General features: G+C 46.8%; 1 protein-coding gene and 1 long non-coding RNA gene across 3 annotated transcripts in view; one reads left to right on the forward strand and one right to left on the reverse strand.

The window, feature by feature from the left end:
• The window catches only part of LOC310885909 (uncharacterized protein), an 88,703-nt gene that overhangs the window by 12,142 nt on the left and 54,918 nt on the right, over window positions 1-21,643 (reverse strand). The window contains exons 5-10 of the mRNA XM_083809761.1: window positions 8,739-8,925; window positions 7,587-7,756; window positions 6,351-6,470; window positions 4,590-4,727; window positions 3,566-3,683; window positions 353-463 (exon numbers count right to left, since the gene is read on the reverse strand). Of these exons, the coding sequence (XP_083665887.1) occupies window positions 3,625-3,683; window positions 4,590-4,727; window positions 6,351-6,470; window positions 7,587-7,756; window positions 8,739-8,925 (674 nt within the window). The 3' untranslated portion in view covers window positions 353-463; window positions 3,566-3,624. The remainder of the gene's footprint in view (window positions 1-352; window positions 464-3,565; window positions 3,684-4,589; window positions 4,728-6,350; window positions 6,471-7,586; window positions 7,757-8,738; window positions 8,926-21,643) is intronic.
• LOC310885914 lies at window positions 8,853-11,656 on the forward strand. 2 transcript variants are annotated; one of them, XR_014575014.1, is made up of 2 exons: window positions 8,853-8,917; window positions 9,158-11,656. It is a non-coding gene; the product is annotated as an uncharacterized lncRNA (long non-coding RNA). The 2 variants fall into 2 exon arrangements; XR_014575015.1 differs by having other exon boundaries at window positions 8,854-8,917; window positions 9,164-11,656.

A 21,643-nucleotide genomic window follows, 5' to 3' on the forward strand; every position in this document is an offset into this window, starting at 1 on the left:
AGATTAGACAAACAGGCTGTAACTGACACTGAATGATCCTGTCTGCATTTTGAGGGTGTTGTAAGACACGGGTTTAATGGACCCAGACGATACAGGTGATTCACAAGTACAGTCACTCTCTCCATAATGAATTCCTTTCTAACTCCCAGCCTCTTCCCTCCAGGAATCCCCCTAACACCTTTAATTTAAAAGTACCATAATCTATTCCCCTTCTGCTGTCTCTTAAAGTTGATTTCCTCCTTGGCGCTTTGCAGTCATGACATTTTCACTGCTCTAGTTACTTCTTTTGTTTGGCTTGCTTTTGGATGAGGAGCCGCAGGCTCCTGTTCCTCCCTTCTCTCAAGGTACTCACCAGGATTGCTTCTGAATTTCCTTTCTTTTCCCAACTCACAGAGATGCAAACTGCTGCTAGAGACTGGCATATTCCCATCTATCCCAAGCATCACTGGTGTTTATGGTCTCACTGTGCAACAGGAAAGAAAGTAATAATAATAAAAATATGCACCAAAAATATTCAGCTATAATGAAAATCAATCCTGCTCTACTGGATATTTTAGTGCCCAATTATGGTATCCAGATTTCACAGCACTGGCTTCAATGACTGGCAAGTGGTCTCTAAATGAGCCAGCAAAGACTTGCTTTTACAGGCACCAGGTCCATGAATCTTGGTCTCATCACCGACTTCCAAACCAATTCCCACATCACACTCAACAGCCCTTCCTTCTGTGCAAAGGTGTTTCCCATCCCACAGGAACTTTCAAGATGAGGAAAATGAAATGTTTTCTTTGGTCTTTCTTTTGACAGGGTCAGGAAGATGATGACAGAGGACAGAGTCATGAATCTAGTGCAAGCGATCCCTGTTGAAATGTTTAAAGACGACTGAGGAAGAGAAATGGATGGTCTTCAGGTCAGGGAGGACTCAGGACTAACACTGAATTTTCGCCCTGCATTGTTAGTCTTTTCATTTAGGTCAGTCACTGCTGAGTCAAATCCCAGCTCTTTTTTGGCATGGTCCACTTTTCCTTCCTCACATCTTGAATGACAGCGTACGCACAGGACTCTTGTAAAACATGAACTTTGGCTTCCCAGCCTTCCTTTCCAACACACAAGCAACGTACCACAACTACAGCTCTCCATCCATGTCCCAGCAGGGGCCCTGAGCTCTTGTTTTGCACAGATAATCCAAGATGCCTACTTCAACTCTATACCTAATGTGGCATGTGTCTTTAGGAGATTATTTGAAGTGGTTATTTTTATGCCTAGAACCTTCAAAGGCAGAGTTATTAAGTGTATTTAAAAGGAAGAACTGGTCCAGATAAAGCTGGGATGTAATTAGTTACAAGCTACTGTACTTTGATGACAAAGCAGCATTTAGCATGTGGACTGTTCAGCAGCAGGCTCTGTAGGGTGTGCTAATTACTGATAGCAGTCACAGCGAGGGGAAGCCTGACACTTCTCTGATAAAGCAGAGCCGTCTATAACTCAACAGCTTGGGTTTAAATCTTGGTGTCTAACTCTCTGCCAAAGTCTGGACTTTTAGCACACAGCATTTTACAACTAACTGTGCATTTGAAAGCAGAGGAAAAAAAAAACCACAAAACTTTTCAAGCAGGCAAAGGGAACCCAGCTTACACCTGGGATTGTGGCTGGTAGCAGCAGCATGGTGGGGAAAAGAAACAGATTCTGTTTGCCCAAGGAACCTGCTCTCTTTCTCCCTGGAGTTCTTTCATAGTATTCGCCAAACTATGCGCTGCAAGGGCCAGAGAGGTTCACCACTAACCTGAGACATCACAGCTGATCTGACTTGGCCTCTCTGACGTCAGGAAGTGACTTTCAGAGACTTGAAGTTGGTTTGGCTCTGGCCCTAAATAAGACTACGTTCCTCAACTCAAGAGAAAATAACAAATTGCAGAAAAGCGGGAGGGAGGGAAGAGCTGGATCTGCGAGGCAGAGACAGGAGCTGCTGGCAGGAGGCACTGGCACACTGAGCAGCACATCTCAGAGCACGGGAGGTTTTTGGGGTGGGGACGGGACTCAAAAGCAAGCAGCTGGGGTCAGCTGTAAAAGTGGTTTGTTAAAGACTGCAAAAGTGATGAACAGCTGTGGGAAACAGAGCTATCTGGAGAGGGATGAACCTGAGAGCCACAAAGCCAAAGCTGGTAACGATGCTGAAGTGTCTCTGCACCGCTCCTCGACCTCTCACACACTGCAAAGGAACGTGGCAACCACAAAAGAAGAGTGTCTGTCACCATGTCAGCTGCCAGCTGGCCCCGACAGATGGGAAGCTCAGCAGAAACAAGCCCTCACCATCCCCTGTGCCCCCGCAGCACCATGCCCACGTCACGCAGCCACCGCCAGCACCCTCCCTGCCGCAGGCTCTGGCCTCACCACTCCACACGCGAGGCAGCCGAGCCGGAGCCCCCAGGGGAGGTATGAGGTGGCTGGGGAGGGGAGAGCCCCCAAAGCCCTGCCACTTACAAAAAGACTGTGCAAACATGATGGAATCCCCTGGAACAGACCCACCACTTACCTTAATAAACACAGGCTTGTATTAAAAGGGAGGACAGCTATGCCAGGTAGAAACAGGGGTGTTTTAATGAACCAAGAAATAAAAATCGCCTCAACTCCACTACAAGTAAAAAATTAAACCACCTCTGTCAGGATTGATGGGATAGCAGTGAGTTCCCAGAGAGGGCAAATGGCATCCCAAGCTCAGATCTCTGCTCTCCAGGCTAATGATCGCAGGGCAATAAAATGAAATGATATTTCTATTCTGATGCTGGGGAGATTTTTTCCATTTATCAAAGTGATGCGCTTTCATTACATTTTTGATAGTTTTGAGTTTGTTTGGTTCCCCTGGGAGGACCTGAGGGTCTAAGACATATCTTATTACTCATAAGCTTTATATCTTGGGAGTGTGCCTTCCTCCTGTATTTCTCAGTTGCTTTCCCTTTTAAATCCAACTTCCAACACCAGCAGGTAGTGTCTGGACAGAATGGCTTGCCAACATTGACAACCAAACCTTTAATCCAAGAGACATTTACGTTCCAAACAATAAGAGGAAAGAAGGCAAAATAGATCCAAGGAGACCAGTGTCACTGTGCTGGTTCAGACTAAGCAAGGAGCCGTCTCTCCAGGGGGTAGATGAACGCTTTGTGTGTCCATATGCAGACAGGAGAACCCGAAAGCAGGACAATACTTTCTGCATTACATCCAGTTCAGATCACACCTTTGCAATCCAGAGAGTAACACCATTCGCATATACTCACTTTACCTTGGGACAGAAGCACAGGAGTGGTGGGCAGAGTGCATTTGGGTAAAACAGACACTTTCTTCCTGGACAACAGAGTATGCAATTTCACCTGAGGCTCACCTTTGGTATAAGCACTTGTGTGCGCCAAAGCCCAATATGTTTATGTGTTGCTTACTCCATTGCACATTTCTAGGAAGATAAGTTTTCATAATGTCTTTTGGAATTCCTTAAATCTAATTGCCTTCTTCCAGACTGTTCCTAAAGAATGTGTATTGTTGCTATCACTGATGAATATACAATTAACTCGCCGACCTGAGGCTGTGACAATAGATCTTTCTTGACACCAGGAGCCCATCAGACACAGGAGCCAGTCATTTCTCTTGCCGTACAAGTGACATGGTGCTAGAACAACCAGTCTTAGCAGCGCAGGCTAGGAGGAAAGGAAAATGGAAACCATTTCCATATTTATTGACAAATTGAATTTACAATCTGAGTTTCTACTTTGGAGAGAATATATATTTTCTCTTTAAATGTATCAGTCTTTAGCAGTCAGCCCAGTAATAATGATTTCTATGCCTGCAGACACTTTTACACTGGGGACGGTGAATTTAAATGTAACACTTTTCAAAGAAAATGGTATTAAAATTCACCATTTAGGGGTAAGCTGTAAATTAACTAACTGAGCAGACAGGGGGCAAAAGCAAGTTTTCTGTGTGGGTGTATGGCTTTTTCTATCAGTGTTTGGCTAAATACCTGCTCAGCTGAGTCCTGTATCCTCACTTAAAGTCTAACAAGCCTTTGACTCACTCACTCTTGTGTTGAATTAGGGGAAAACAGAGAATAATATTTTGGCAGGTTTCACCTGAAAATATTAAAAGCACTTAGCAAATAACAATTAATTCTAAGCCAGAAACCCCTGGTGAAAGTGGGGAGAACAAATTTCTTCTACCTCGCAGATGGCCCTGGGTTGGAGCCCAGGGGCAACTACCAGCGATGGAAGGTCCTGCAGGAACAAAAACCTTAGAGCAAGAAGCAACCTATGAAAATACAATCCCACCAAACAAATCATTCTGAAAGTTTAGAGAACCAGAACCCCAAACCTTTATCTGCTTTCTTCACCAAAGCAAGCCTGCGCTTTTCATGCACGACCTCCACTTTAGAGCACCTCTCCAGCACAAAAAGCTCCACGTGTGACTCTGAACAAGCGAGTCAAAGCCCCATGTGCTTCTCACCGGAGCGTTCCGCTGGAAATACCAGCACCAAAAGCTCCACATCCCGTTTTGATATGCACACAGTTTCTAAATGACTCTGCCACAGCACAACATCACATCCTCACCGAGCACCCTGGCAGAACAAAGCAGCGCGCCTCTGACCAACCCTCGCGTCGTTCCTGCATGCCTGGTCACAACAGCAAGCCGACTGTCATTTCCAATAAGCGGCTCCACATGATGCGTAGCCAGGGCTCCTCTTAACACTGCAAGTCAGAAATTCTTGTGAATGACCTTGTGAACATAACACCGTGCGCTGTAAGCGACCCCACGACAACAAAGCTACGGGAATGCAGGTTTGTGATTAGGATGTGGCAGACTGGGGAGAACCAAGAAGCTTCTAGAAAAATTCTGATTCTGCTTTCCCTATTAAAACAGTGTTATGAATCCCGTGACATGATGCTTTTTCAGAGAGCCTTTCCTCTCCACCTCCTTTTGGACTCCTGCAGTAGAAAGGCTCTCTCACCCCTGCATTTACAAAGGAAATATGGAAACAGAACCCTCAAGGCTGGGGGGAGGCAAAAAGGATCGCTTTTGTTCATTTTAAATGTCTTGATGGATGCTGGGTTCATAATTGCAGGACCGGTCTGTTTTGTTTTTGTTTTGTTAATAGTTGGATTTGTGATGATAACAAGGACACAGAATAAATGAGGTTTGTTTTTTTTTCTAATATCATAGATGGATCTTCAGCTGTATAAACTGGCACAATTCCTCTGAAGTCATCAGAGCCAAATTACGCTTACTCAGGGTCTGGCTCTGTGACAAAAATATCTTTTTAATTTCCATCTTACTTCAGGAAGAGCCTTAAAAATGCCCCTTTCTAACCATATGCTGCAGTCCCAGCAGAACATTTACAGCTTTGCTTGCAGCCCTGGCTAATAGCCACCGCATTTCTAGAAGATGAGTAGCGTGCTTCAAGATGAAACAATAACTGGAAGACCTGGGGCTAACACGGCAACCCTGAGCCGGTCTGTTTTCTAGAAGCATCGCCCACTGCAGCCTTCTTGACGCGTAAGAGGACTGTGGAGGACTGTAACTTTGCTAAGCTGGCACTGAAGACGCTCGGGACAAGCACTCGTTAATGGAACAGCAGTTTTCCTTGCTGGCAACGCGAGTCCCGTGGCGGCTCAGCCTGGCAGAGCCCTGCCTGCTGCTGGTGCCAGGTAACTTGCTTCAACCCTCCATTAGCTCTGCTTCCGACTCAGCTGTCACTGCCAGGAGGTCGGGCAGGGGGCCAGCAACCCCCCAGGTTTAAAACGGGGAGCAAGTTTTCCTGCCTTTACGATCAAACTGGACGGGATGTGCTCGCCCCCAGGCTTTGCGCACTGATGCAGCTGGGGGACCTGCCCCCATGGCCAGCCTATTATTTCCTTGAACTGAGAGAAAAATGCATCACGTATATTTTAGCAAGAAAACAATTATCAGGTAGCCCTAGAACCCACTATTTGTTTTGTATCAGTATTCATTTACTTGTCTCTGATGACTAGCCAGGCAGCAAATATAAGAGGGAAACCTTAAACCTACCAGGAGATTAATGACAGACTGCTGGAACAGATGTATATGAATAGCAAATGAGGCCACTGAAAGCCTCCTATAAAAGTAATGACGAGAGGCTTCGCTGCAGCAGAGCATACCAGCAGAGACAGCAGGGCTGCGAGCTACATGGCTGAGCCCTTCTCCATGTGGTGGGCACTGCTCTGCTGTACTGGAGGCAACGAGATTTAATGACGTGATCGGTTCCAAAATCTGGTGAAATGGCCAAAGCAAACTGTTGTTTGGGGAGTGGGAGAGGAGAATGCACGATATGGGAAGCCACTTAGTGCTCTTACCCTTGTCAACAACCTGCTCTCCTTCGGAGCAGAGCTCGCACGGAGCAGCCCACGCATCCCAGACGGGTTCAGCCTCGCTCTCTCCTGAGCTGAGAAACGTTGGCTCTCCACTGCACTGATCTGTTTCAGTGGAGAAAGTGTTTTTCTCTACAGTTGATACATACTGATAAAAATTCATTTTTGTTCTTTTTTCCTTATGTGAAAAATCCCCAAATGAAGCACACTGACACACGTCTCTTTAAATGAGACATTTCTTCTCTCCCCATGCATCTCAGCCTCCTTAAAATTATTTGGTAATTTTCTCTCTCCTCAGAGGCTCTAGCACTGGGAGCAAGCTGTGCTCTAGTAAGAGGAAGGAGACCACACCACACTCTTTGCTTCACGAGAGATGGACGGGGACAAATCCCATAAATACACAGGACAAGGAGAGAGCACACGAGGTGGGCAGAGGTGCAAGCAGCTTCAAGAATGAACTCTGGTACAACAGCTAGAGATAAGCCATCCGGCACGTAAAAAGGCAACTTTAAGTGTATTTCAGTGCACTCGTGGGAAATGTGCTGTGGGTAATCACACTGTCTAGAGGAGACAAAATTGGTAGGAGCAGGTATTTCCAAATCTGTGCCTCTTTGGCTCATTGCTAAAGGCACTGACTGCACGAAACCCGCTGGATGAATTTTAACAGCCTCGCCAAATCCACACGCACACTATGTCCATCTCTGAGCACTGCCCATGGAAAGTACAAACCCTCCTGGGTGATGGACTAGCCAATACACTGTACCTTGGTCTAGCCAAGTTAATTTTTCCTCTCAGAGAACAGAGTTTAGCGAGATGTGAACCAAAATGGCCGGAAGGACTCAGCAAAGCAGTTGCCGCCTGGTAGACTATCACACCTAAATGACTTGATCTCTACAAAGGCAGCAAATCAAAGCACAAAATACCAGAAATAGCTTTCTGAGAGCCCTCTCTCAAGTCATCTTCTGCTGCAAAATGTTTCCAAAGGGATGAGCTCCCTTTTCTTCTGCAGCGTTGCCTATAAGGTAGGTAGTCTTGATTCCTACCACCCCAATTTCCTCTGCACACAGACATCCACAACCACGTGCAAAGCCTCAAAAAGCCCTTGCATACCCTCCAAGCACAGCTTTATACTCCAACTCACAGCCCCTACACATGCATTTATACCTGCACAGGCTGAACGAGAGGCTCAGAGGCACAGACACACGCTCACCCTGTACCTCCCTGGTGGCAGGGTGAACTGATGGCACACACCAGGCGTCCCCCGGCGGCACCGCCACCTCCCAGCAGCAGCAGTGAGGGTGCCGGGCAGCCTGCTGTACCAGCAGGGGTTTATTTTCTTCACCCTCTCAAACGGAGCCTTCAGAAACTGTGAGTGTTGACAGCCTGGAAAGCTGGTGAACATGGGAAGAAAAGAAAGCGCGTGAGTAGTCGCTTCATCCTGCAACATGACATGAGAGGCTTTATTTGCAGGCACAGTGATTTCAGCCCCATGTGTCCCACACACCCAAAATGCTACAGCATCAATATGCCGTCTCACAGCCTGAGCATCTCCGCGGCAAAGGCAGAGGAACAGGACAGATGTTTGTACGGCTTTCCTTTCCCACTGTGCTTAATTCACACATTAAGGGAGCGGATGAAGGAGGCTTACGTCTCCCTTCGTGTGCTGGAAATGAGAGAAAGAAAGAGACTTGTCAGTCTGGCAACAGAGCTCTTAGAGAGATGAGCTGTCAAGGCAGGGAAAATGTCACCAGGTGCCAGGCTGCCTTTACCGAGCCGTGGCACGGGGACAAGGGGAGGCTCTGCTCCCCGATCCGCTGCTGAGAGTCTGGAACGACTCTTGTGAAACAGCAGCAGCACGGGGCACGGCCACTGCACATCCCCATGATCTGCAGAGCAGTTAAGAGAAGTTTTCACCCTTAACCCCCAGGTTAGGGACTGACGAAAGCCTATGGGCACCTCTGCTTTTGCTACAAAAGCAATCTTCTCAGTCCCAGCAGATGAAAACGAGGGCTTACAGCCATCTCCCTCCTCCACCGCTCATCTCAGTTATTCACAACCCACAAAAATCAGCAGTCTTTACTGAAAATCTAACAAGAAGTGTTAAAGCCAGCCTGGCATCACCTCGGTTCAACCTCGCGCGTCTCTGCTAGCCCCCCGAAGCGGCGAGCATGCAGCACGGGCTGACAGCGCTGCGCTGGGGGAGCTGAAAGCGGAGCTGGGACGAGAGGAGCCGCAGGGGAAGGCAGAGCAGGCAGCACCGTGCCTGCAGCCAGCACCGGGGGAGCATGCCTGCAGCTGCCCCACCACCTCCCGTGCCCACTCCCCACAGCCTTGCCCCAGCTACAGCCCACAGCCCCCCCGAGGTGCACACACCTGAGTTTTGCTGGGCCTGCTCCGCCAGAAGCCAGGGCGTGTGTTCTCGAGCACCATCTGCTGGCTTTTTCTTTCCTTTTAACAAGTGGATGATGGATGTAAGCCAGCCTTGCAGCAGGCAGCCCACTCTGAGGAGGGAGGGACCCCAACAAGTGCCCACCTGTGCCAGAATCACGCAGGTATTCTCCTGTGAAAAACAAGGGGGTTTGTTAAATATGATGTTTTGCATGGGCAAATGGCACTGCTCATCTGTGTATTTCAGCGGAGGATATTCCAAAGCGAAAAGAAAATGTTAATTCTGAATTATGTTTTACTTTGCTGCTGCTTGGGAGGTATAAAATGAAATATTTTGATTACCTGGAAAAGCAATAGAGGCAGAGGATTTGTTTTGGTGTTGTTTTTTTCTTTTTTTTTGGCAGAAATAGTTTGCTGAATCTGACCCAAATTCACAAACAGCTTTGCCTCCTCCTACTCAGAACCTGCATCTCTCTGTGAGTAAACTCTTTGTTACACCAATTGCCCAGGTCTGCTGTGACGCTGCACAAACACATGTTCCAAGCAAGAGTTCAGCCTGCTGGCTCTTGCTAGGCAAAACAAAGGTTTTCATCTGGGATTAATTCTCTTGGAGCTATAGAGAGGAGGAAGGAAACGTTTTTAGTCATTGCTTGTTAGGCATCGGAGGGCTGGTTTCAGCTGAGCGTGTAAGGTTTGCGCTTGTTCTCCTTCCCTGAGGATTACTGACAGTGGTTCAGCCGATGCATCATACAAAAACCTATCCTTTCCCCTCAGTCCTTCTTAGTGGATGAACCGAAACAGAAATCCAGAATACAGATGTTGAATCTGAAGAGAAAGCTCAATTTACATTTCAGCACATCTCCTGAGCGCCGCCCAGGTGAGGGTGTGCAGTACCATGAGCTCCAGCCGGGAGACTTGCAGTGAGACCGGGGGTAAAATTGCAGTTCTCCGGATATTTCGGCACTGAAACAAATCACCGAGGCACAACCTGGGCTTTCAGAACCACACAGGTAACAAAGTCTCCACGCTTCTCACTTGGGCAATATGAATCCTTTTTTCTTCAAGCGCGCCCGTATTTTAGTTAGCTTTTGTTTCCTTCACCTCCGCATAAGGAGGTCCTGAATTTTCCACAACAGGTTTTTAAGAATGGGTTAGACAAGGAAGGATCCAAAGTGACCTGTGAGCTCTCTGCCGATTTCCATTAACTCGAGTTCCAATTCTGAAGCTACATCCTCCACTACTCCACACACTGCTCTTTCTACCCAGTCAGAGGAACTAGAATAGCAACGCTTTCACGTGCTCAGATGTCAGTGACCACAGGAGATACTGCCGAGTACAAAATCAGGTCAGGAGCCGGGACTCTGGATAAAAAGAAGGTCTCCCTACAGGAGGAAGCTTCCAAAGAAAACCTAATGTGCTGTCACTACAGGGACCGGTTATTCTGTACATGGTACCCGTTCCTTCTTCCCTTGCCTTTAATGTGAGGTGTAACTGAGATCTTCACATACCACAGGAGACTTCACCTACAATAGGGATGAATAAGGTGGAAGAAAAATGGTGGACAGACCTAGACAGATGGATTCTACATTGGCATTAAAGGCCACTCCTCATTTGTCATCCAACCCTACCTATAAAGTACTTCTGACAAAATTCATTAAATGCGAGTTGTTCCTACGTTACCCCCCGACAGTAAATTTTCCTTTGCAACAAGACTGCAGATAGCGATCGGTAACCTCTCTGTTAAATTTCTCCTTCACAGGGCTCCTTTCTAGAATGAATAAAGAAAAGCTAGCAGGAACAGGAGAAAAATGGGTTGATATATTTTGCCATTAAACTAGAGCTAGGCTTCAGGTTATCATAAAAGATGCTACCCTGTGAAAAGTACATCTCACTGCCACACATTTATGGCCCTGCTGATGATGTGTATCAAATCCACCAGGTTTAAAAGTCAAAACAAGATTACCCCATCCTAATAAATATTGATCACCTTACAAGCCCCAGTTGTAAGGTCCTTAATTAAACACAATGCCCAACTTTGTCTGCCTCCGAGTAGATGAGAATCGATACTTTATCATTAATGCTGTCCAGCAAAAAAGAGAAGAGCCCCATCCTCAGCTGCTGTAAATTGACCACACGGGGCTGTCACACTTATCTACATTACAGAGGATCTAACGAGCCCAGGCGAGGTCAGGACCCCCCTGTGCTGGGCACAGAGCTGATGCATGGTGCCACAAAGCTCAGCCTGCTCCCCCCCCAGAGGTGGAGGAAAACACCAAGGGCTATTAAAGAAGCCAGTGGCAGAGCCAGGCCTTCTGAGGCCAGCACAGGGTGTCCACCAGCACGCAGAGCAGCCCTCCTGGTTCGTCCACGAGAGCTGGTTTGGTCAGCTTCAAGGGGAGAGGGAGAAAGGAGGGCAGGGGGGAGACTTCCAAAACTCCATCCCTGCCCTCGCGAGGACAGGCTGCTGCAGCTACGTCCTCCACTGTCATCCCTCCTCAGCCTTCTGGCTGTGCCGAAGGAACCTCAGTGCCTTGGCACTCTTTGACAGTAGATATTACAGGTGTTGTCATGGCAATGATTTATGCAAGAATTAGTCACTGCAGCACTTCCACAATAGACTGGAGAACAATAGAAAAAATGCACATTTCAAAGTTCCTGTGATACGGAGCTTGAGGGTTGGGGAGAACAGATTAGATTCCTTTCACCCCTCTGATTCCAGCAGTGACATTTAAACAGCTGAGGGAGAAGTCAGTGCCTAATCAGAAGACGTTAATAGCAATGTGACAATAAACCAGACTTCACATTAAACTGTGCTAGCAGTTGCATATTTACTACTGGCCCATTTCTGAATTAATTGGAGACTGAGTAACAACTGGAGCAGAGAGGAAATTACTACATTTGCATTGTTATATAACAAGGGGAGAATCAGTTTATTGACAACAGGGTGGCTTATCCCACGTTCCCCACTGCTGTCAAAAGTTGTGGGGATTGTTATGATCTGTGGATGTGAGCTAGGTTAAGCTTTAGCAAAAGAAAAAAGAACATTTTCACCCCAAACTATAAGAACTAAAAGGTTCAAGAAAAATGAGCACTTAAGTTAAAAACTCCCAGTGCTCAAACTGAACCATGTGAATTTTCTCACTTTATTACTTACAGAATATGATTGTTAATTGCAGGATCACATATTTTCTTCAGATATATAAGCTCTGGCAGAGGTATGAGGAAATTCAAACAGGGCTGTCACTCAGCTTAATAACAAATAGAGCTTCTGCTGCTCAGTGTAATAAAGGGAGTCGTTCCTCTCTCACATGTGTTGATACCTCTCCATCCCCACCAAGGCTCTCTGAATTACAGGGCAATTATCCTCAATGTTCTTGTCTCTTCTGAATCAGCTCCAAGATTTACAACTGTCAGGGTCAGACTAGAAGCAAGCTTGAGTAAAAAATGAAAATGTTGTTCAGAAGCACGCTTGAAAATCTGCATCTCGGAGTCTTTCTATTCTGTTCTCGAGGAGTTAAGGTTGTCTCATCCTCTTAATACTCTCACGCTCACTTAGTATTAAACAACCACTTTGGCCACAAGGAAGAGGAAACCCCCGGGGTCCAACTCTGCCATTTTCCAGCCCAAGTCATGAACGTTTCTACAAATCACGGTCACTTCACAAGGCCACACGGTACAATTACTTCCGAGCTCTTCTTTCTTCATTTCATGTGCTGGCTGGCAGTAAATCTTTACTAACTTCTTAATAGTTTTTAACATATGCATTGTCACATGGATTTACCATCAAACTCAGCAGTTAAGCCCAGTGAAGGCATCAGAGGCACAGAATGTATCTGTTCAAATTATATTAGTTTGTGTGGACGTCTTTAGAGGATAACAGATCCATACTGCCTGCTAGCGCTTCCATAAAAGGCATTTCGCTCTAGTTGCTTTTAACTCGTTTCCCTCGGATCTCTCTGAAATGAGAGCACAATGGTTAGTATGAGGAAGCAGGTGGGGAGTGACCAGGCTTTGCCAATTTAAACCCTGGAGCATGGGAAAATGCTGTTCTTATTCTCCTTTATTCTCCAAGCCTCCTGTACCATTTCACATTTACTAGAGTGCTTCTTGGCCTCCCACTTTAACTCCTGACGAGAGAAAATAGAAAGATAGCAGTGCGGCTGCTAGGACTTAAGGGATCTTAATGTTCCACTGTAAATATGACAAGCATTGAAGCTGGGTGGGAATGGCTCCTCTTTGGAAAGTCCCCAGCTCCAGGCATTTCAAAATCACAAGATCATAAAAAAAGAAGGGGATTTTGGAAGAAATATTTTGATATGTGGCACAAGGAGATGTAAGCTTGGCAGAATTCAAACCAGCACTGAACATCCTAGATCCTAGGATTCTCACAGGCTTCTCAGATCTGGCCGCTTCATTCAACATTCTCACCTAACACATCTCTTCCTGTAGCACACAAATACTTGAGCTGTGCTGAGCACTGCGGTGCTGGAGCTGTGCAATAATCCAAAGTCAGAACCCTATACAGCACAAAGGAATTCACATCAGAGCTGGATGGAGAATGACTATCGCATTTCGCAGAGAAAATGTTTTCGCTTCTGCGTGAAATGGAGCAGGCGCTCCCGTCCCGAGGAGCACCATATGGGACACGGGAGCAGGGAGCCAGAACTCCTGCGCTTCCAGGCTTTTAGCAAGTTGAGCTGCTGGGCAAGCGCCCCAGCTCTACAGCAGATCTAGGTAGGCTAAAACTGCCAAGCAGGCTGCATTCAGTGGCTGCCTTGATTCCTCCAGAATCAAAATCAAACTGTTTCTGCAAACAAATTTGACAAATTGGCAGATTCTGAGGGAAAACAGAACGGCATCACTTTGTAGAAAAGTTTCTGCTGAGCTCTATTCACAGCCTAGAATCCAGCTCCCATAACGAAATGAACACATCAGCACCACTTAAACTCTGAAGTTAAATTAGCAATCAAAAACACTGCAAAAATAGCAGGCCAGATTTTATCCAGTGGAAGGTATAATTCTACTGATGTCAAAAACGCTATGTCAGTTTGTGCCAGCTGAGATCTAACTCCCCACATTTTGCATTTTTTATGCGTGTTGTTTATTTTGCCTCTCTGTCCCCAGCTCTCCTGCCAGCACCTGATGGTGAGCAGCAAGGACGGGGTAGGCTGAACTGCCAGGGTGACCCACAGCAAACCCTCCTGGAGCATCCTGGCAACAGACACGATGAGCCACAAGCACCGCAGCTAAATGCTAAGACTGGATGTTCCCAGGTTTGCCCTCTACCTGCTTGACATCTTCCATTTGCTCTGGCTGGATTTTAATTTGTGAAGGAGTTACTTATAAAATGTTTTGCTTACCCGTAGCTGTCGTGCCTGCAGTCACCCACAGCGCAGCCACAGTTGGCATGATCCAGACACATCAAAACCTCCTCAGCACGCCTCATTTCCAGCGAGATAGTTAATGCACGACAAACTCACGCTTGCACTCTAATTTATTAGGGTTCATTAAGAAATAAATTATTGCAGTTTAACTAGTTACCACCCATGAGGTGAGCCAGAATAACTGTCCATACAAGCGCTTTACCTATATGCAAGATAAATTGAACCATTTTAAGCCTTACTTAAAATGCCGAAATGGTCATCATCAGCACTGCAAAGAGCACTGCAAAGAGCATGCCCACAGCCAGCAGCAGTAGTTTAACTTCTAGCATTCGTTTGACTAGTCTAACTTCATTTAAAATACACTTTTAAGGCTCAGGAAGAGGTTAGGTGAAATTTTACACTGATGATTCATGAGAACCAGAGTCGTAGAATCATAAAATCATTAAGGTTAGAAAAGACCTCTAAGATCATCTGGTCCAACCGTCCCCTTGTAATCTGCTCCAAAGTATTTCCCGTTATGCTCAATTTCTTTGCTTTGCTTTTCCTCCTTTGCTCTTCCTCCTTTCTGCTGCCTGATTACTCACCAAACCCACCGGTAACGTTTAATTTACCAAAGTGGATGTGTACAGACTGGATGCTCAAAGACCTGCGTCAAGGTAGTCATAGCTTTTGGACTGATACACAGCGCTGCTCATAGAAACACCTTGGCAGGGAGAATGAAGGATGAGCATCCAAGAAGAAAAGAGTTCCTCAAATATTTGCCGAGCTCTGAGGAACATAAGTACTCCAGAATTAAAACACAGGCTGGAGTTATGGGTGTTTGACTGCTTTTCTATTAACCCTGCTCTGAATTACCTCAGCACTGCCTCCCACCCTCCCTGTCCGTGGAAAACATTCTCCTCTTGCACCTATACCCTGAGAAACACCCTCCCGTTCCCCTTCACACACACTGATGCAAAACAGAGATCAGTTGGTCAGATCCAACCACATCCCTTCTTTCTCAGGCAGGAACAAAGAAAGGATTTGGTGCTGCAGACCAGCCCCTGACCTTCACGAAGCTAGACCAGGCTGAGGTGCTGGCTCTGCCATCCCAAGCACACCAGCTGCTGCAAGGCAGGGGCACAACCACCATCTGACACACACAGCTGCGTTCAGCTGCAGAAGGGAAGAACTTCAGCCCCAGTCTCTTCTGTAGCTGTCTCTTTCCTAGCGATGACCACTGCAGCCAGCTGTGTAGACATTTGTTCTTCTACGCAAACGACAAGCAGCCAAGCAGTAGGGGAGCAGCCATTGGAAAGAAGAAGAAAGGCAGGCTTGGCCGAAAAGTCAGCTGGCTGGCAGGGTTTTATCTTGTGCCTGGAAACCTGCAGTCCTGGACATGCCTGAGCACACAAATGAAGCCACAGCTGCAAGCAGCACAGTCGGGAGGGAAGATCTGACATGCACAAATAGGGAACTTTTTTTTTTTTTTTTTTTGCCTGGGCAGCTTTGAGAGGCTTATGGCAACATCTCAGTGTGATAGTTGTGATGAGAGAGGCAAAAAGAATGTAGTGAGGAAACGTGATAAACTTCAATCCCTTATAGACAGACCATGCTGCTTCTGTCCCCCTCATTCTCTCACTCCGAAACGATCATGTCAGCATTATGGGACAAAACAACAGCTTCCAGAAGTAGCAGGCAGAAGAGGAACCTCACAAGCAGCAATTTCCTGAAGAAAACATCATGTCGCTGCACCATTGATTAATCAGAGAGCCAAAGGCTGCACAGGCAAATGTCAAAGGCCAAAGATGGCAAAAGTTTCTCTCTGGAGCTCACAGAGCTGCAGCCGTGGGTCGAGATGTCAGGCGGCAGTGCCGGCACGCTCACGTACCCTGCTTGCAGCCGGGTGGATTCAGCACAGCCCCACGCTAACACAGCTACTTGGCGGCTGCCTTCGAGCAGGCTGGCAGCACCCGGCTCAGCACACAGGAGGGTTCGTGCCAGCGTGACACCGAGGGGTCGCTCTCCTCCCTTTTCTCCTCCGGGGGAAAATATTTACCTTTCCTCCTCCAAGAAATGTGTCTGATGGAATGCACATAGGGGATTCAGAATTACACAAGCAATAAAGAGATAATTATAATCGTACTAATATCTTCAACTGGTCTGGAGCATTTTGGCAACACATGCTGGCGTAAGCCCAGAAAGCTATAGCAGCCAGGTGATTAGGGACAGGTAACAGCTAAAAATAGTGAGATTAATTAATAATTGATGGTGTAGGCAGAACACTGCAGAAAATATAATTAATGCTGAACAAACTTGACGTAACTCTGTCTTGTTAAAGGCTAATAAAATATTTCAGTGCTCTTCAGGAGCTGTGCTTTAAAAACCTCACGGGACTGGACCATCCACTAAGGTAAATCTCCACAGCTCCAGCAGCTTCAGCAGCGAGATGCTGATGTGCCAGCGCAGGAAGCCACGCTGTAATATCCCCTGACCACAGCCCACGTGTAAGCCTGCACACAGATATGCACCACTCACTGTACATGTACGTAGCCCTTCATTTTCAAAGTATGTTTTCATCCAGCTAGCTCGTAATATTTGCAAAAGACTGTAACACAGTGCTGAAATGCACGCGGAGTTATGAAACTTCTTATCAACTGGAGTTGCAGGCAAATGAGTCAAGCTGCCCCCAAAACAGCCATCATAACAAGCTGTACAATCGGGAGCCCTGAATCCCAGATGAGTAAGTAGCAGCTCGCTGACTAATTGCTGGATACTGAATAGGCAGAACCAGCGTTCACAGCTGCCTGTGGCATAATTTCCAAAGCTCACAAGAACTGACGGGCAGAAAAATACTCCATTTGTCCCTGAACTTTTCAAATGCCAGGGATCTTCTTTCCCCCATAATACTCACAGGGTTAGTAATGCTAATAACCCCAGCTGCAATGAATAACATCGGAATAGCAGTAAAATCTGAGTCCCTCAGATCACTATCATCCCATTTAGATCTAAGAGGCTGGGGCGTTCTCCCCAGATCCCAGGACAGAACAGAAAGCACCGTCTATGGCCAGCACCCAATATGAAGCATTTATTAAGATACTAGACTAGCCTAAACATCCAGGAGCTGCCATGGTCAGGAACCTGTCTGTGAAGGGTTCATGTTTACATCTCCTATGTAGGTGCAATGCATCAAGCTAATTAATCTCCTCAGCTGTCTCAGCGATTCCTATCAGCCCCTCAGGCTAGCACCAAAGTCCAGCAGGCCACCAGCAAAGCTGCGATCTGATTTATGTTCTGACAGAAAAATTAGAGAGGGCACTTGTGAAGCAGCACTTTCAAAGCAGAATGATGCATCTGCCATCGGCTTGTGCGCAGTAAATCCCCCAGGGCCCGCAGGAATGTCTCTAGAGAAGGTGTCATCTCTAGAGGAGGTGTCCCTTACAGGAGCTGCAATGGAAGCTAGGCCGCCAGGTGCACAGCACCACAACAAGCTCCCCTCAGTGCGAACCTCAAGGAGCCAGCTAACGCTATTAACAGCCAACAGAAAACAGAACTAAGCAAGCCCAACACAAGTCCAGCCTAGTTGTGAAGTCTCTCCCCGCAGACCCCTCCAGGAGCCCAGGGCCGCCGCCGGCCAGCTGCCCCGCCACGCGGCCTGACACCGCCGGGAGCGCCCCCCAGCCCCGCTCAGTGCCGCGGTTCGGAGGGCTCTGCCAGCGACTTTGCTCTGCCCTTGAAGGGGACTAATAAATACCTCAAGGCCACTGCGAGGATTAATTAGGTAGTATTTGCAAAGTGCTTTGAACATGAAAAACTTGAGCTCTCTATGCCTCTGTTTACACATCTGTTAAGTAAGTATCATAATACCTACCCCAGAGGGTTGATAGTAAGCTTAATTATTTCTTGTTTGCGAAGCACTCAGATCCTAGATGAACAATACTATGGAAACATCAAGCGTTATTGTTATTAGACTGGCAGGCACTAAAAAGTTCCTGGCCGGCTCAGGATTCCAGGAGTTAAGTGGGAAAACTGAGGACTAGCTCTCCATCCGAGGCTGGCTTCTTTGGGCTCTCAGGTTTTAAATCATGAAAACAGTGAAGGAACAAATGAAAAAGGTTTCTTCTAACGAGGGTGGGGAGAAGGGTTCCAGCCAGCCAGGACCGGTGTGATGGGTTCCTTGCACTGCTGCAGCACCAAGAGGCCAATTAAACCAGGGCCCCACGTGTGTTGTGGAGGGCTCCTACGAAAACACCGGACTTCCATGGAACAGCAAAGAAAGCATTTCCAAACATTTGCAGTTGCTTCCTGGTAACAGTGCAGCCTACGAGCCACAGGGCTTTATTTTAATCACCATAAACTAATGGATATTCAAAGGTGTTTGCTTTCATCAAGGGGCACTGCCATGCGCCTTTGAGCTCCCACGGCAATCGGTGATAAAGCTAACCACAGGAGGGCAACGGCTGCCTCTAGTTCTTTCTCAGAAATGAAATGCATCTTCTTTCTGGAGACATCTCAGCCCACCAAATTCTCCTCTGCTCGGCATAATGAGGGCATCACTCTTTGCAGGTAGCTTCTGAAGTAGCTAATTATGCTGTGCTGTGGGAAGCTGCCACACATTCCTCATGTTCTGGGTGATCCAAGAGAGTTTAACTAGGAATAATGGGACAAAATTGTGTACAGAATATATTAAGCTGAGCATCAGGCCAAACCTCCTAGCAGGGATACACACGCATTAGGTGGTGCCTGACGAGAGCCAGGAAAAGGATCACTTTAAACCGGGCAGGACAACAGCAGCAAGTGAACAATCCCCCACGGGTGCAATAGTTCTTAATCATCTCCTACAGGACCTAATATAGGAACGTATCTTTCACTGAAGAGAAAGAAGGCAAGGAAATAAGGAGACCTTCTGGTTTATACTGACCAAAAACGTGTGCAGTGTACCTAGTTGCTAGGAGTAAGAGGCAAACAAATCATGAAATGACAGCCAGGTCTGGAAGAGCTTTAACCAGGCTTGAAAACAGAAGACAAAACAGACACCACATGGTAACTGAGCTGCAATAGAAGACCAAGAACTAGCCTTTGCCTCATCTTACTCCAGAAGCCCCAGATGCGGAGAACTGGGGACACAGAAGCACGTACCTGAAATCTCCAGCTCTACAAGGAGGAACCTCCATGCAAGGTCAAAGGAGGACTCCTTTTTGCAGTATTGCAAAGTCCTGTAACCCAGAGCTTAGAAAAGGTACTAGGAGCTCTTCAGTTAGTTAAAACTGAAACACGTTCAAGTTACAGCACGAGCTGATAGCAAAGTAAGCAAGAGCTGAGGTCCAAGTTTTATGTTGTACCATCTTCCCCATGGGAACACCTGCAGAGCAAGGCCAGTGAGAAAGGAAGAACCATCCAGATGGTGCCATTCTTTCCACAATCTCCAGATTACGCAAGGAAGAAATCCCCTTTTTCCTGAACTCCATTTTTTTCTTCAGGTCATAACACTACTTTTTATTCCTGGCCAAACAAGTGCCAGGAGCACATCAGTGTTTTAACTGCTAATAAGCACACAGCAAAACCATACTCCAGCGTATGTACTGTTTTGTATAAAGCCTATTAATGGAGGGAAGAAAACCTCTTTTACAACCTCTCGGCACTCAGAGCAAATTCATGCCTCAGAGACAGTTGACCTGTGCTTGTTTTTTTGCAGGTCATTCTGATCTGTACTTTAATGCAAATATTTTTTAAGTCAGCCTTTCAAGTCTCAAAATAATCTAGTTCTCAGGGGGAGCCTACCAGATGCACTGAGATGGATTTGAGGATGAGATTCCAGCAGGGCTGGGGCTAATCAACAAATCAGGATTTTTCTTCCTGAGGCTTTTTGTTTGTCTGTTTGGTTAACATGAAAGACAGAGCAGCCGATCTGAATAAAGCAGGATTAGCAAAGACAAACCTGACCAGCACCCCTTAATCTCAGTGCCACAGACCCGGACCAAGAACTGCAGTGAGCTCCAGGTTTGCCCAGCACCAGCAGTCCGGGCATCCCTGCTCCCGGGCTGAGGGTGCACCAGGACGAGGTAGCTCACCTCCCTGAATCTGAGAGGCCCAGCCTGAAATAGGGAACCCTGGGTTGAGTGCTGCACGCAGCTGAAAAAAAAAGCTGTGTCCCAAAGAAGTGCCATCATTCAGGGTCTACCTCTTCTGAATAAGCTGCCCAACAGTGTGCTCCCTTGGACTTTTAAGACCCAGTCTCTTCATCTCACGTGATGCTTCACTAGTGCAAGGGACACATATATAGTGCGGGATGACATGAGCTTTGCTTCCTTCGAGGAAAAGTAAGTACATGAACAAATGGAAGTACACTTTGTGCATTAGGCCACTCTCCTGAACTTACACTTATAGGATTCCCTAACGAGCAGGAATAAAAAAAAGCCCCCCATATCGAGTCCAGTACATTTTAGCACAGGACCACCTCTCCCTACTGGGAGGAAGAAGGGTGTGATGCAGTGAGCGAGCAGAATGGGTTATTTTCATGTTGTATGTATTTCAGGCTTTGCCTGAGGCACTCAAAGATAGTCTGCAAAGCTGTCTGGAATCCCTTGGTGTTTGTTAGCAGCTGTCGGTCCCAGCAAGTGGCAGTGATAATGAAGAGTCTAAATGGAAGAGTGAATTCAAAAAACCACCAAACACCAGGCAGTAAGGTTCCTAGCAACAGAGCCAGCTCCACACAACTTCAGGCAGCACTGGACTTTGAATCATCCTCCAGAGCTGTGGTCCAAGCAAAGGTAAGAGCTATATCCTGTCCCTTGCCTCTAACATCCCTCAGCTTTGCGAGGAGGTAGAAGAGTAAGTTTTTGGCACAGGAAGGATGAAGCATGAGCACAGGCAGGTGCCTGCCCTCAACCCAACTGCCTGCAGGCTCTCGCCCCAGCTGGGCTCAGCAGGGAGAGGTCCCCCCTGGCTTAAGAACTGCTGCAAGAGCAACATTGCTCTTAGCTCTACAGAGAAAGATCTGTGTTTAAAAGAGGGTAAAAATCAAAGACAGCATTGTTCTTTCCCTGCTGAATCCGAGCATCCTACATTCTGCACGGTATTTAACAACACCCTTAAAGGAAGAAGACATTGATAGGAAAACTGACACAGAAAAATTCACATCACCGTGATATTCAGGCACCCTAAATTCTACCCACATGCTCATGCTGTGTTTTCTGTTAGCTGACTTGAGTTCTCACAAGTACCTTTCCCACAGGAAACAAAGAAATCAGAATGTGAGCCTCAGGATTCTTCCCTCTGTGTGGAGCAGGGCATGGCATGCTGACCACCGGCCTACCCATCCCCACAAGACTAAACGCATTTTCAAGAAACCACTTTGGATAGACCTCATTGGATAGGATCATAAATTCTGTGTAAATAAAAATTAATGATACTAATAATGAAGAGAACCCACAAATCTTCAGTGAAGCCACTGAGTATTTTGGGATACAGATGACTATTGCTGAGGCTATGGGAGAAGCCCTGAACTGTATCAACAGCAAGTACAAA

This window comes from Anser anser (assembly GCF_964211835.1).
Source record: "Anser anser genome assembly, chromosome: 24".
NCBI lineage: Eukaryota > Metazoa > Chordata > Aves > Anseriformes > Anatidae > Anser > Anser anser.